The sequence below is a fragment of the Ictidomys tridecemlineatus genome, chromosome 3, assembly GCF_052094955.1.
Source record: "Ictidomys tridecemlineatus isolate mIctTri1 chromosome 3, mIctTri1.hap1, whole genome shotgun sequence".
Lineage (NCBI taxonomy): Eukaryota > Metazoa > Chordata > Mammalia > Rodentia > Sciuridae > Ictidomys > Ictidomys tridecemlineatus.
Window position 1 is genome coordinate 167,863,520 of NC_135479.1, and position 17,081 is coordinate 167,880,600.

Genomic DNA, 17,081 nt, shown 5'->3' on the forward strand with positions numbered 1-17,081 from the left:
TAGTATCTGAGATCTTGGAATGTGAGGATATAGATTATAATTGGAAACTCAATAAATTTGCAAAAAATATTAAATATGTCTTCCTTTATATATAGTGACTATTATTCCTAGCATTCTTTGGATTTGCTAACAATTGGGACTGATTTCACATTGGCAATCAGAAAATATTATTTAGTTCATACCTGATGAAATGTGGTAAATAACATTTTGTAAATATACTTTAACACAATCTCTACTTTCTAAATTAATTTGACAGCAGTATCATCATGTTGTCAGAATTTAATATTTTATTCTGGAAATAGGCATTTTCCACTTTCTCAGTATCTGTAAGTTAAGAAAAAGTTATTATCAAGTTAAAATCAATTTTCTAGGGGAGACGAACATTATTTGTACAGTTATCTCTTCATCACAATTCTTTTAATAACATTCATTACTTCCCTATTTCTTAGACTATAAATGAAAGGGTTTAATAAAGGAATGACTAGAGTATAAAAAATAGCAACAGGCATATCATTATTGCCTTCTTTAAATGAATTTGGCCGAATATACATGAAGAGCAGAGAACCATAGAATATTGACACAGAGAGAAAGTGGGATGCACAAGTAGATAGAGCTTTGCCTCTTCCTTCTTTGGATTTCATTGTGAATATAGTGAAGAGAATATAGAAATAAGAGATTAATACTACAGTGATAGTAAAGACCTGAACAGAGCCTGACAAGATAAGTATCATCAGTTCATTGATATAAGGGTCAACACAGGAGAGTCTGTATAATGGAAGGACATCACAAAAAAAGTGATTGATTCGATGAGACCCACAGAAAACTAACCTAAATAGAAGACCTACATGAACCATGGGATGCAGGTTTCCAGCTATGTAGGCTCCTGTGGTCATCTGAATGCAGAGTTTCTTTGACATCAGAGAGTGGTACTGCAGAGGGCTGCATATGGCCACATAGCGGTCATAGGCCATTGCTGCCAGAAGAAAGCAGTCTGTAGTCTCAGCAAGACAGAGAAAATAGAATTGTGCCATGCATTCATAGAGGGAAATCCTACTGTACTCAGAAAAGAAGTTCTCTAGCATCTTGGGAGTGATGGCAGACGAACAGCAGGAATCCATGAGAGCAAGGTTGCCCAGGAAGATGTACATTGGTGTGTGAAGACGGCGCTCCATGTAAATCAAGGCCACCAACCCTAGATTCCCCACCATGGTGACCAGATAGATGGCAGAGAACACCACAAACAGAAGTGTCTTAAAGTCTGGTTGATCTATAAACCCCATGAGAATGAATTCTATCATTAAGGAGTGATTGTTCTTAGTCATCTCTTGCTTTTCTGTTGAGAGAGAAATTATGTGCATACAATGTACTTATTAAGAGCATGTGATTTTCAGTTTTTCCTTTTTTAAATTTATCTTTCTACTTATTTATTTATATTTATATATGACAGCAGAATGCATTACAATTCTTACTACATATATAGAGCACAATTTTTCATATCTCTGGTTGTATACATAGTATATTCACACCAATTTGTGTCTTCATACCTGTACTTTAGATAGTGATGATCATCACATTCCACCATCAATAATTATCCCATGCCCCCTCTTTTCCCCTCCAACCCCTGTGCCCTATCTAGAGTCCATCTATTCCTCCCATGCTCCTGCTCTCTATCTCACTATGAATCAGCCTCCTTATAGCAAAGAATACATTTGGCACTTGGTTTTTTGGGATTGTTCAAATCCTAGTGAACTTGTTGAATTCAAAGTTTGTTTTGCTTTAAAAGGCTGTTTTCTCTTATGAGTTAGGGATCTATTGGGACATTAGCATTATCTTCTCTATCTCCATCCATTTACCTGCAAATGCTATGATTTTATTCTCTTTTATTGCTGGGTAATATTTTATTTCTTTTATAACAGAGGAGTGACTTCTTCTAGCATCCCATATACTGTCTAGTTTACTGTTACATCTGCTTCCAGGGAGTCCTTCACTTGGCAAAATTGTCAGCATCTGTGACTTCATAGTGTGATTCTTACCTTCACAAAGACATCTTGATAATTTCAAGATGAATACTGGAAGTGAAAAATATTTATATGCATACATTTATGCAAGTATAACATAAAAATTTAGCATACTTATATTTGGATCATTGTTCCCAAGTAATTATAGTGTCTGTATTTGTTTAAGATCCCTAGGATAAATTTAAAATTAATTTTCTATGAATATGTATTTTTTCCTTACTGAGAGACAATTTTTATAACTTCTTTAGGTGGATTAATTTTTTTATAAAAAGCATTATAAGTATTTGATTTTTTTTGAGATTTTACAAAGATCACTAAGTACTATGGAGTGGACTCATCATATTTAAAGTGAATTACTTTGAAACATTAAATAAATAATGCTGCACATGTTATCACCTCTCAAACATTTCCTAATGTCACAACAATTTTCATAAATACCATTTCTGTCCTTTCCATGACTTCCATTGATATTTTTTTCCAAATATCTAAATCCTTTTTCATTTTTATGGCATAGTTTATATAAAGTTTTATGTAAATGTTCCAGAACACCTTGCTCTCATTTTCTGAATTTAGGAGCATGTCTTCTATAAACAACACAATCTACAATTTCTCATGTATAATTTAAATTGTCTTATTTTTTTGACAATATATGAAAATTTTTGTAACCATATATAAACATTTTGAAGTTATTTTTTAACATGTTTCTGTGAATGGAGCTCTGGGAAGAAAGCAGAAATAATTCCAATCCTAACTCTCCCTGTGAGTAAATGTTTGTCTACGAATGATCCTTAGTGACCTCTTGGTGCCTGCTTATTGATATTTTTGAAGAAGAATGTACAGGGAATATGTTTAACATGATCATCTTAAGTATGTTAGATATTTTTATTTCACCTAAATTGACTCATTTTAATGTTTTGCAGTTTCCTAAGAAAATTTATGATTCTCTAAATGAATCATATATTAAAAAGTTTAAGACTTCCCTTTATATTTCAATTTTAAAAATTTAGAAAAAGAGAAACTTGTTCAAATCCTAGTGAACTTGTTGAATTCAAAGTTTGTTTTGCTTTAAAAGGCTATTTCCTCTTATGAGTTAGGGATCTATTGGGACATACTGACCAAAAAATCTTGTAATATAAGTTCTACTCTCAAAATGTGTTTGTACTTCCATAATCAAAACATCCAAAGGAAGGCAATAGAAATTTCTTGGTTCTGAAGTTCTGAATTAGAGCTACATAATTAGCCAGTTAGATTAGATACTAGACACAATTTTCTAAATATACTTTTGTTATACTTGCCTGCATTTTATAATTGGATCTTATAATATGAGAGTATGATGAACTACAATATTATACCTCATTTTAGTTTGCCATACTATTAAATTTTTTAAAAGAATTAAAATGATAAGAATGGCATTAAAATTTAGAAATAATGAAAACTAGAAGGTAAATATTTATAGTCACAAAAATTAGAAGTTGCAATATGTTAGTCTACTTTTCTTACCTAGATTTCTCTGAGAATAGCTTTTTGCAAGTGCACTCTCGTCTTTATGGTCAAAGTGTCAGGATTTAGAATACATATATACCTTGTTCTCAAAAGCATATAAGGAACTTAATATGAGTTTATGTCCCTTGTACTTCCTAAAGTTTTCCATTATATCCTAAGGGGATCAATGTGTGATGACATCAACTTATTCCTTGGAGATCATAAATCTTAAAAACAAATAAATCATTTGAAATTAATTAAATATGTACTGTGAGTTGAGACTATAAAACCCTTCACTAAAGTATGTTTGATGATCATCTTGCTGATTTGCTTTTAAAAACTGCTCTTCTTTTGCAATTCTCCTTACAAATCTGTGCACAAAATACACTATCTCTGATATAAAATGTGTCCCTATTACTAATAATTTCCAAATCTTCTGCACATCTCTCTCTACTTAGAGCAGCATTGTTTAGTTTTTTTTCCTATGATTCATCCTCATTCTGAGACTCGCTTGCCCTAATGGACATGTTTCTGGAAGGTCCTGGGCTCATAATACCATAATGCATTCTCCATACTGTACACATGAAGTTCCTGCTGAAGCTCTGACTGCACCTGGATCAAAGCACTTCCAGAGAAGGTGAAATGGGATGACTACAGTGGCTATGTCAAATCCAAAATGTTTAGGAGAAATAGTCAAGATCCTCTTTTAACAAATAAAAAACACCTTATCCAGCCCATTGATTTGATGTGAGCCACTGATGTGTGTGCATTTTTTTTTTTTGGCTGTACTATAAGAATACTGTAATTCACTGGTAGTATGCATTCTTGCTAATATTTTAATAGTAGAAATCTGGTAATGAAACAAGTTTGGTGTATTTTATTGCTCAATCTCATTTTAAATTGAGCATTAGGGGAATGCATTATTTTAGTTGTAACTCTGCCAATATGTCTATCTAGAGACCTGTTGCCATTTCTGTCTTCAGTGAAATTTTTGTCCCCAAGAAAGGATAACAGATTGAGTTGGTGTAGTGTATTCTTGGTTATCAAAAATACTCATATAGCTTTGGGATTTTGAAATGGTGAATATTTATGATATGTGGAAAAGCATGAAACACACTGCAATCTTAATCACACAAAATGGGATATTGTGTGTGAATGGCAGGACCTGGAGGGATATGTCCAATTAAGCTGCTTGTGATTGGATAACTTTGTTTTTTGTTTGTTTTAATTTTTTTCTGTAATGAACAGTTAACTTTTAAAAAATAAAAACTATTTTAAAAACCTGTAAAAAAATATGGCATGAGATTGCAAACTCATAAAGACAGCTTCCAGTTTAACCCAGCAGTCACCTATGGTGGGATTCAGAGTGTGCCTAGACCAGCATGACTGACACAGGCACAAAGGGAACTGTGCTTAGGAAAATTCAGGCTGGAAACATCAAGGAGAGAAAGTCCCCTTTGTTGCTGGAGACCCATGTGAACAACTGAAAAGATTCCAGAAACCAGTCAGATAGGTGAGCCTGAGCTCCAGGTTTGATCCTAGATAATTCATAACTATGATTATTAAATAGGTGAAGCTTGTGAATGTTTAGACTTCTCACCCTAAAAGTGGAATTTTATAGAGGTTCCTGAGACCCAGACATGCAGAAGAGATTGACATCGTCCCAGAAACAGTGAGTATGAATCTAATATTGAATAACCAGAAACAGTTCCAGAGGTCAGCCAAGACTAAACTCTGGCTGTGTGGACTTCCAGATTAAAACTCTGCACCAGCTCTGCTAGAAGGGTCTATTCATCAGCACTCCTCAGTCTATCCCATCCTACTGAGAAAAGGGAAGCTGAGAGCGACTATAATCAGTTTTGGTTCCTGGCCACACAGGGTGGCAGCTTGATGAGAAACAGAGAGATGTGGGATTTAACAGTATCCAACCCTTAACCCAAGGGTAACAGAGCCAAAAAGATAAAAACAAAGAATGGCATAAGAACATAAGCAATGAACATTCATCCTTGCTGACAATCTTGATTACTTTAGGGGAAACAACCCCTTTATATTTAACCAAGAACATTTTTCCTATTCCCTCTTTTCCATTTTTTAAACATTTAATTTATTAATTTTTAATTTTTCCATTTTGTGTATGTGTGTGTGTTGTATGTTTTCACTGTATGGAATATATATGTGTTTCGTTTTCTATCATTTTAATTTCTTTATTTCTTCCTCATTTATTATTTTGACTTTGACTTCATGGGATAAAATTTTATGTGGGTTTGATTTGTTTTGATCTTATATTTACTTGTTTTTTTTGAACTTTAGTTTTGTTTCCTTTTAGTTCTCCTTCTTCACTCTCTTTCCCCACTAATAGCCCAAATTTCCCTATATACCTTTCCTCCCTTTCTTAATTAATTTTAATTTTTGCACCTTCTTCTTTATAGCCATCATTCTCTGCCTATCTCCTGCTTCCCTGTTTACTTTTTAAATATTCAAACTTTCTTGACTTTGTCCCCTATTTTCTCGTCACTTAAGAGACTGTAATAATACTCTCTCATAGAATTATATAGTTTATGTAATTTCTACATTATTAATGTTGTGATTATTAATACAATTATTATGGTTTAGATATAATGTGTCCCCAAAACTCATGTGTGAGACAATACAAGAAAGTTTAGAGATGAAATCTGGGTTATGAGATTTTTAATCTAATCAGTATATTAATCCCTTCAAAAGATTAACTGGATGGTAACTGTAGGCAAGTGTCAAATAAAAACTTAAATTCTTATTATTTGTGGCAACATAGATGAAACAGAAGATTTATATATATGAATAGAGATATATATGAATATATATGTATATATGTATGTGTATATATATATAATATATATATATATAATAGAGAGAGAGAGACTGCTAGAGATATATATAATAAGTAAAGTCCAAGTGCTATTTATTAATTAGATAACATCAATCTGAAGATTCTGAATAGAACTAGACCATCCTGACTTGCTTTATGAATGAAAGAACTGAGCTCATTAGACTGATGCCACCACCATATGCTTTTCATGTTCATCTTTAAAAATAGAACCTGAGACACTTACATCTTATCTGGTAATGATAATAAAAAAGATGTCCTATGAAATCAGATGGCATTAGATATCTTAACTAGAGCTCAAGGGGACACCTTTTCCACTTTAAAAACTAAATGTTATGTATATATTTCTAACAACTCTGTTAATGTTTCTAACACCTTAAATGTCCTTCACACAAAAATTAATGCCATGTTACACCCCATCTTAAGCTTTAATGAGTTACTGTCTTCATGGTTTTCAGGAATTAGCTGAAAAAAACTATTAATTATTTTGTGCTACTTGTTTACAAAAATAATGCTTTTCTGTCTTGTTTGTTGCTATCCTAGTGTGATCCTGTCCTATGCATACCTTGCCCAGTCAGCCACCAATTACCAACGTGGACCTCTGGATTGCCTTTGATGCTAAATACCATTAACTGTCCATACCCCACTTGATAGAGAACAAGGACTTTGGGTCACTCCTCCTAAATTCCCCCTCTCTCAGCCAGAGAGAAATAACAACAAAATACCCTTAAAGAATCTAGTGAGCCAATATCCTTGAGGTCGGAAAGATAGGGAACTCACATATGTGAGCAGTGGGAACATGAGGTTAAGAGAATAATTCTATAAAGTGACCCGCTGTTCTGACCCTCCACATCCCTTTTTTCTTTTAAAAATGAAATTTGACTGTAGTCCTACATAGGTTAATTCAACAGGATATGTTGCTTTCCTTAGCAAACAAAATGTAATTTGCAAGAGAAATACAAGCCCCAAATGCCTGTGACATCACAAGGTATCCTGAAGTGGGTGACTTTTATGACCTTTACACAGACTAGATCCCCAGACACAGAACAATAAGGATAATTCTCCTAATCATGAAATCTGTAAGAATAGGTTCCAATTAGAACTGGTCAGTATGAGTCAAAGTGACCTAGAGTTGTCATATACAGTGGGGACTTGAAAGTCTGATGTCATGCTGCTGTCAGTCAAAAGTCAACAAGTGGACTTAGGTGGAACTCTTTGGCAGAAGGAGAACATCATCCTTCTTTTTGAGAGGACCTATTTCTTTCCTTGATATTGTCAATTTCTCCTATTTTCTATCCCTTCTAATAAATGCTACTCTGAGTGACATGTCTAAAATCTTTCTGGCATAATTGCAAGCACTGGTGAAGAAATGTCTCAGTTCCTAGGCAAGCTCCTTCCTATAACAATATCACAAGGAAACAAACAAACAAAGAACCTCCAACAATTGCCAAGCTATTGAGCCAAACTAGGTGCCCTTCAATAGTTGAATGGATACAGAAAATGTGGTATATACACACAATGGAGTATTACTCAGCCATAAAGAACAATGGCTTTATGACATTTGATAGTAAATGGATGGATCTGCAGACTATCATGCTAAGTGAAATAGGCCAGTCCTTCCAAAAGTCAAAGGTTGAATGTTTCTTCTAATATGCAGAAAATAATCCAAAATAAGGTGGGGGAGGGATAAGAAAAAATAATAGAAGGATCAATGGAGTAGACAACAGGGAAAGAAGGGAATGGAGGAAGAATGGGACAAGGAAAGACAGTTGTATGAATCTGATCTAACTTCTCTATGCATGTGTATTAATATATCACAGTGAATCTCACCGCCATGTACATCTACAAAACACCAATAATAATAATAAAAAAACTCAACTGTAAGTAAATGGCAGAAAGATCAGTAGAGAGAAGGAAACAGGAAGAAGGAGGGGATGAAAAGGGAAATGCTAAAGAACAAGTTATATTTCATGCTTTTATAATTATGTCAAAATAAATCCTATTGTTATTTATAACTAAAAATAATCAGTGAAAGAAAAAAGAAAAAGCATAAACTCAATAGCTGGTGTCATGCTAATGGTCAAAGACTGAAAGCTTTTCTTCTAAGATTAAGAACAAGATAAACATGTCTGCTGTTACAGCTACCCCTCAACAACAGAAGAACTCTATGCAAAATGACTTACTAGTTCTCAAAATTATGCTAGATCATCAAAGCCAAGGAATGTCTGAGAACCCAACATAGCCAAGAGGAACCTGAAGAGTCAAGAGAACTAAAAGCAATGTGATTTCATAAATGAGATTATGGGAGAGAAAAATAAGACCAGCTGTAAACTATAGAAATCTGAATAAAGTATGGATTTCATTACACACAGTGCATATTAGTATCCACATTGGCCCATTATTTACACCACAAGTTCCACAATAATGTAAGATTTTGGTGACATGGAGAAGTAAGTGTATGATATATCAGAATTTACTAACTCCACACATTTTTGTAAAGCTAAAATGTTTCTAAAATTTGCTGAAAATTATTTAATGATAATAGCTTTGAGGTAAATCTCTTAGAAAGAAGACAGATAAATGGGGGTAATCTCCAATTTTCCACCTACAAATGTAATATTCAATTCAAGCAAGGAATGTCAGTGAATAGTCCCATCACTGATGAAACATTTTGAGGGAGAGGGAATTCTCACAGTATTAGCATGTCACCTTTCAGATTATATCTTAATTAACCAGGAAACAAGTGTGTTTACCACGGAAATATCTGCTGAATACTGTCAAATCATTTCTAGAACTAAGCATCACCAGTAACAAGACAAACTGCCATTAAAGGTGTTGCAATTAGCATGTCATAGCATGCCTAACATTGCTGAAAATATTTAACTTGAATCTAATCAAGAGGACATATTATAAAATACAGATTTTTGAATATTTTACAAGGCATCTATTGTACAAAGTAAGGTAGGTATATATGTAGTACATATGTATATATTATTTACATGTGAATATGAATTGTTTGTATAAATATGTAATTTAGTTTAAACATCTTCACAAATTAAACAAATGTAGTTTAAATATCTCAACTGGGTTTTACTTCCAATTTTATAATTAAGCAGCCCTCAGAACCAGACTTTTAAGCTGTAATGTGGTCACTTTTTTTTTTAAACAGAATTCAGAAGTGATATGCAGAGAAAGCTTAATTGTAAAAATCAGTGTTTTGACTTATTGACAGATGCTTAGCTGCTGTGATTTGACTAAGATTCAGCTATTGGTTATAAGAGTATACTCTTAAATTAAGCTTTATTTTGATTTACATACTGTTAGGTTTCTTTATCAGAAAACAAATAAAAAAACATACAAAATAAAAGGATACTCCCAGTTCTAATATTACTTTAAATTAACAGTATTATGTGTATAAATATGTGTAAGTACATATAATGTGTAAAACATTTGTATGCATGTATTATATTTACAATATACATATTATATGCATGCATATATGTTATACATGTTATTGCCCTTTTGAGATAGATAAATGTAGAAAGTTAAAACTGTATAATTAATTAATTAATTAATTAATTAATTAAAATTTACATGAATATTAGTTGTAGAATTCTTCAAAATTGTCTTTCATGTTGAGAGTTTTTAACATAAATTTGAGGATAATTGTGATTGATCCACATCTATCTTGAATTTATGCCTGCATCAATACTTACATTATTTTGAAAAATTTATGTTTTTCATTAGTTAGTTATAGTTAGTTATATATAATAGTGGGATTCCTTTTGACACATTCACAAATTCATACAGTATAACTTGCTGCATTTCAATGCATAATTCTATCCCTTTTCCCCATCCTCTTCCCTATTCCCTTCCTTTACTGTATTGATCTTTCTTCTATTAATTGATAGTTTTAAATTTGTAAGGAAAAATAATAAGGAGACACAGAGACAAGATGCAGAGGCAGGAAAGATGGCAGAATGGCAGAGTGGCCCAGCTACCAGCTTTATTTATATCAATAGGTTACTTTAGGTCATTGGCATTATTAGTACATATTGTAAATTATATTACTAGGCATGTTACAGACTTAGCAACATTATGCAGGCAGGTTACAGACTTAGCAACATTATGCAGCTTATTCCTCTGTCACATACTAAGTTGCATTGTGCAATTGTAGGAGATTTGTGTAGCTCTCAAGAAAGTCCATTGTATAAAGTTACTATTATGAGGACAGACTTAAGTTCAGTGAAACATTGTGGTTATCTAACAAGAGAGTTCCTTTATTCCCAAGAACTGTGTACCTGAGGTCAAGGTCAAGGCTGATAAGACTAGTGGCATCACACCAGAGCTAGACATAGCACATGAATTAGTTATTTTACTAGTTCCTAGGAAAAACTGTAGGGTATTCTAGGGGTGGAAACAGAGTTCCCATTACCCAACCCCCCAGGGGGGTTTGCTCAACAGAGGAACACTTCTCTGTGTCAAAATCCCTTCCTAAATTGATGCATTATGGTTATATGTAAAAGTAGAATTCATTGTCATCAATTCATACATGCACATAGCAAAGTTGGCCAATTTCATTCCACATTTCCTTTTTCTTATCATCCCTCATCACTCTCCCTTAATCTCCTTCCTCTACCGCACAGTTCTTCCTTCTATTTTCATGAGGTCTTCCCTTTAAAAAAAATATTCTTACTTCTCTCTACCTTCCTTATATGAGAGAAAACTGTTGACCCTTGATTTCCTACTCTGGCTTATTTTACTTAGCATAATTTTCTTCAGGTTCATCAATTTATCAGCAAATGGCATAATTTCATTCTTCTTAATGGCTGAATAAGACTTCATTGTTTGTATATACAATATTTATTTTATCCAGTCATCTATTGAGGAACTGGTTTCATAATTTGGCTATTGTGAATTGTGCTGCTATAAACATTGGTATGCATATATCACTTCAGAATGCTGATTTCAGTTCTTTCAGATAAATAACAAGTAGTCACATAGCTGGGTCATATGGTGGATCTATTCCTAGTCTTTTGAAGAATTCCCATACTCCCAAAGTGGTTGTACTAATTTGCAGTTTCACCAACAATACATGTGTGAAACTTTTCCCACACATCCTTGCCAGCATTTATTGTTATATGTATTCTTCATGACTGCCATTAAAACTGGTTAGAAGAAATCTCAGTGTAATTTTGATGTGCATTTTTTTCTTTCTAAGAAAAATTTAGATTCTTACATATTTTCCTATTGTGCTACTTTCAGTTTATGGTTCTTTTTTTTAATATTTATTTTTTAGTTCTCGGTGCATACAACATCTTTGTTTGTATGTGGTGCTGAGGATCGAACCCCGGCTGCATGCATGCCAGGCAAGCACGCTACCGCTTGAGCCACATCCCCAGACCAGTTTATGGTTCTTATTGTGTTTTAATGGTTATAGATATGAATTCTGGAGCCAGATATCCTGGATTGATTTCCTGAACTGCACCATTGTATCTCTGTAGGCAAATTACTTTTCTTTCTGTCCCTCAATTTTTCTTTATTTTGCGGTTCTTGAAATTAAAATACAAAAATGAGAGCAAAGGACTTCATGTTTGTGCTGAATAGTGAAGTGCATACCACTGAAAAGGTATTTGTAAGTTAAAAGAATGTATAAGGACTCATTTTGATCATTAAGGGACACATATAAGAGACAGAAAAGAGATATGAATGTTGCAAATAGCATTTACTCAGGCACAAATGGCATACCTTTCCAGAGTAAACTTAAACAATATCAAGATCTATTGAATTATCTGAACAGAAGGCATGATATTAGTCTACATATTTTTTGTTTGTTCTTTTGGAGTTCTCTCAGCTCCACACCTCACCACAGGCTGTCTTTTTGATAGCTAAATGGGAGTGCACTCTGACATATTTCACATTTAAAGAGAGTAAGATAAATTTTGTGGGGTGTGTGTGTGTATGTCTTTTAATTTTTTTTTAGTTGTTGATGAACACAATACCTTTATTTTATTTATTTCTTTGTAGGTGATGCTGAGGATTAAATACAATGACTAACATGATATAGGCAATCACTCAACCACAGAGCTATAGCCACAGGCCCAGTGTGTGTCTCATTTAAAATAAAGAAAACTTAGCCAGGCATGGTGGCACACACCTATAATCACAGCAGCTCTGGAAGCTGAAGCAGGTGGACTGTGAGTTCAAAGCCAGCCTCAGCAAAAGTGAGGCACTAAGCAACTCAGTGAGACCCTGTCTCTAAATAAAATACAAAATAGGACTGGGGATGTGGCTTAATGGTAGAGTACTCCTGAGTTCAATCCCTGGTAACCCCCCAAAATAAATAAATATGTTAAAATAAAATTTAAAAAAAATAAAAAAAAACATTTCCTAAAAACTTCTAGAAAAATCATCTCTTTTGTATCATTTCCCCCAAGTAAGTCATATAGGGTTTTATCAACAGATGTCTGGGATTCAGTGTTGCTGAGTATTAGTGGTGGGTGGTGCTGAAATACACAATAGAAACCATGGTACCGTTAGAAAAGATAAAGAGAATTAATGAACATAATTCTAACAACTGACAATGATCATTAAAGTACAATATCTACAATATCTATTCAATCCAGAGTGTCTCAACCCTTTTATTCTCTGGGTTTTTTTTTTGTGGTCATAAAACATATTTCAGACTGTAAAACCTTTATTCATTTAAGTAATATCTATTAGTGTTAACCAGATTAGAATCTAAATTAGACAAACTGCAAACATATTCATCATTCCAATTAAAAAACATTAGCCCATTACAAATAACATAATTACATTAAGAACATTTTAAAGGAAATAATAAATGTCTACATATTTCAGGCAGTCTTTAAGTACAGGTAATATACAATTAGATGTGACATGGTTGATACACAAAGAAGGAAATAAGGATATCTGCGAGAAAAAAACTAGATTTAATTGATATGTTAAATAATTACAATCCTATATATCTAGGACAGATAGAGCAAATCCTCATGTATTTTACTAGGAATACCATTGGTTTTAAATACAGATTGATAAACTACCAAAATACACTTAAATTTAGAAACAGTAAAAATGACTGACATTAAAATTAAAATATTCTTATGAAGATATTCTTTCTGCATACACATTCAAACATAATCTCCTGAAAGATCTAAAATCACTTTAAAAATCAAATTCAAATATGCTTTCCTTCCTAGAGACAATGTTGTGCAAATAAATATTAGTATCTGAGTTTTTGGAATGTGCCTGAGTTATAGATTATGCTTTGTGATTCAAGAAATTTGCAAAGAAAATATTAAATGATTATTATTATACATAATATTATTTCTAGTATTTTTGGGCTTATTAGAAATTGGAACTAATTTATCTTTGTATTCAGTAATTATTTAATTAACATTTGATGGAATGTTTAAGAAAAGGTTATTATTAAATTAAAATAAATTGTCCAATGGAGGTAACATTTGTTTAAGAATGTTGTAATATCATATCTTCATAATTTTTTTGATAACATTTATTACTTCCTTATTTCTTAGACTATAAATGAAAGGGTTTAATAATGGAATAACTAGAGTATAAAAAATAGCAACAGGTATATCTTTATCATCTTCATTAAATGAATTTGGCCTAATATACATGAAGAGCAGAGAACCATAGAATATTGACACAGAGAGAAAGTGGGATGCACAAGTAGATAAACCTTTTCCTCTTCCTTCTTTGGATTTCATTGTGAAGATAGTGAAAAGAATATAGAAATAAGAGATTAGTACTACTGTAATAGAAAAAATTTGAACAAATCCTGACAAGATAAGTATCATCAATTCATTGATATAAGGGTCAACACAAGAGAGTCTGTATAATGGAAGGACATCACAAAAGAAGTGATTGATTTGATGAGACCTACAGAAAGTTAATCTCAATAAAAGTCCTACTTGAACAATAGAATGCAGATGTCCAGCTATGTAGGCTCCTGTGGTCATCTGAATGCAGAGTGTCTTTGACATTAGAGTGTGGTACTGCAGTGGTCTGCATATGGCCACATAGCGGTCATAGGCCATTGCTGCCAGAAGAAAGCAGTCTGTAGTCTCAGCAAGACAGAGAAAATAAAACTGTGCCATGCATTCATAGAGGGAAATCCTTCTGTCTTCAGAAAAGAAATTCTGTAACATCTTGGGAGTGATGGCACAGGAACAGCAGGAATCCATGAGAGCAAGGTTGCCCAGGAAGATGTACATTGGTGTGTGAAGACGGCGCTCCATGTAAATCAAGGCCACCAACCCTAGATTCCCCACCATGGTGACCAGATAGATGCCAAAGAACACCACAAACAGAAGAGTCTTCATGTCTGGGTGGTCTGTAAACCCGATAAGGATAAATTCAGTTGTCATTGAGTGGTTGTCCTCAGTCATCTCTAGCTTTTCTGTTGAGATAGGAATTATGTATATATGATGTTCCATTGGAAATTACATAATTTTCCATTAATATTTTTTCATTTATAATAGGTAGAGGAATTTCTTTTTTAAGCATTGCATGTGCTTTTGCGATTAGAGCTACATTTACTTTTGAACAAATTCATTGGTGAATGTTTCAACAAATATGACATCAAAGTATACCTCTCAATATTCACAAGGCCATTTTGATAATTTGAGGAAGGATATTTAAAGTGAAAAAATTCATCTGTATGCATTTATTCAATGATAACATTAAAATTTAGTGTAGCCATATTTGGATCATTGCCTACAAACAATTGTAGCATTATCTATCTATCTATCTATCTATCAATTTATTTTTAATTGTAGATGAATAAAATATCCTTATTTATATATTTTTATGTCATGCAGAGGATTGAACCCAGTGCCTCACACATGAGAGGCAAGTGCTCTACTACTAAGCTACAGCCCTAGACCTGTGTCATTGATTTTTAGGATTCCTATAATATTTTAAATTCTATTTTCCTTTAAATAATAATTTATTCTACTGAGGAATTATATTTTTATATTCTTTTAGAGGATTACATATTTTAAAAGAGCAAATTACAGTTATGTTAAATTTATATCATTGAAATTGTACAGAATTCATGAAGGATTGTAGAGGGCAGTATTCACTATTAAAATAAATTACCTTGGAATATTGAAGAAATAAATATGCACATATTTTCATTCATTATCTTTTTACGGGTCACGCTTATTTTCAAAAGCACTGACTGTTTATTCCGTTTATTCTTATAAGTTTTTCCCCATATCTAAATTTGTCTTTATTATAAGGCATCATTTACATATAATGCTTTTTAATGACATTTTAACTGACTGTTCTAGGATACACTGTTCTACTTTTCTGAATTTTAGACCATGTCTTCTATGTCTTTTACACCCAACCCAATCTATAATTTCTCATGTATAATCTACAGTGCTTTAATTTTTCAAACATATCTGACAGATTTTCTAACTACTATATAAGCATTTTGAGGTTACTTGTTACATATTTCTGTAAAAGGAGATAAAAATGCTATGGGAAGAAAGAATTCATTTCAATTGTAGCTCACTCTATGAACGAAATCATTACCTATTAATAATTCTTAATTATTAATGCCCTCTTTGTCTTTGCACATTAAGATTGTTATCTTTGAAGAAGAATCTATAAGAAAAAATTTCAACATCCTCTTCTTAAAAAATTTAGATGTCTTTATTTCATCTAAATTGACTATTTTCTAGTATTTGGCAGTTTCCTAAAAAAAAATTATAAGATTCTCTAAAGTATACCACAATAGATTAAAAAAAAAGTTTTTGGTTCACTTGTATCCTTCAGATTTAAACACTTAGAAAAAGAGAAAACCCTTTAGATCCTAGTAGAATTTTGAAATTCAAATTTTGTTTTGCTTTAAGAGAGTGTTTATTCTTATTACTTATAGGTCCATTGGGTCCTACCAATCAACAAATTTTGTCTTATAAATTCTACTGTCCAAATGCTTTTGCACTTTCTTAAAAACATCAAAAGGAAGGCAATGAAAATGTCTTTGTTCTAAAATTCTGAATTGAATCCATGCAAGTAGTTGAGAGAGAAGTAACTTTCAAGGTCATGCTTAATTATCTAAATGAACTTTCTGTGATCTTAACTTTATATTTTAAAGTTTGATCTCATAAGAAAGTCAGAATAATTACTGTTTTGTACCTCATCCCAGCATGATATACTTTTAAATTTTAAGAAGAGTTAGAAGGATAAGAATTGAGTGGAAATTTAGGAGCAATTAACAAAGGGAAATAAATATTTATGGTCACAAAAATTACAAGTATAATATGTTACAATAATTCTCTTACCTAAATTTATCTGAGAATATCCCTTTAAAGTGTTTTCTTTTCTTTATGGTAAGGGTGTCAGGACTGAAAATATATATTTACCTTGCTCTCTAAAGTATTTGGGATCAAGACAATTAAAAAAAACCAGAGACTATTTCAAGTCAATGCTAATAATTATGCTCCTTACACTGTCCAGTTGAAGTTTTCCATCATATTCTGAAGGGATCATCCAGCACTGACATCATGTTTTTCCCTGGAGCTCGTGAGTCCTAACCATTTGAAATTAATTAGAAATGTCCTATGAGACAATGTGGTGAAAGTAAATGCCCTTCACTAAAGTAGGTTTGATGATCATCTTACTGATTTGAATAGAGCTCACATAACTTTTATAATTCTCCTCACAAT

General features: G+C 32.6%; 2 protein-coding genes across 3 annotated transcripts; both read right to left on the reverse strand.

Annotated features, from left to right (window-relative positions):
• Window positions 1–395: 395 nt before the first annotated feature.
• Window positions 396–1,322, reverse strand: LOC101964937 (olfactory receptor 5K3). Its single transcript, XM_005342635.2, has one exon. The coding sequence runs from the start codon at window positions 1,320–1,322 to the stop codon at window positions 396–398; it is 927 nt and encodes a 308-aa protein (XP_005342692.2).
• An 11,050-nt stretch (window positions 1,323–12,372) lies between these two features.
• On the reverse strand, window positions 12,373–14,792 carry LOC101965816 (olfactory receptor 5K3). 2 transcript variants are annotated; one of them, XM_078041315.1, is made up of 2 exons: window positions 13,881–14,792; window positions 12,373–12,390 (listed from the first exon to the last, which is right to left on the reverse strand). In XM_078041315.1, the coding sequence occupies exons 1-2, from the start codon at window positions 14,790–14,792 to the stop codon at window positions 12,373–12,375; spliced, it is 930 nt and encodes a 309-aa protein (XP_077897441.1). The 2 variants fall into 2 exon arrangements, with proteins under 2 accessions (XP_077897441.1, XP_013221848.2); XM_013366394.2 differs by lacking the exon at window positions 12,373–12,390 and having other exon boundaries at window positions 13,869–14,792.
• Window positions 14,793–17,081: the final 2,289 nt, after the last annotated feature.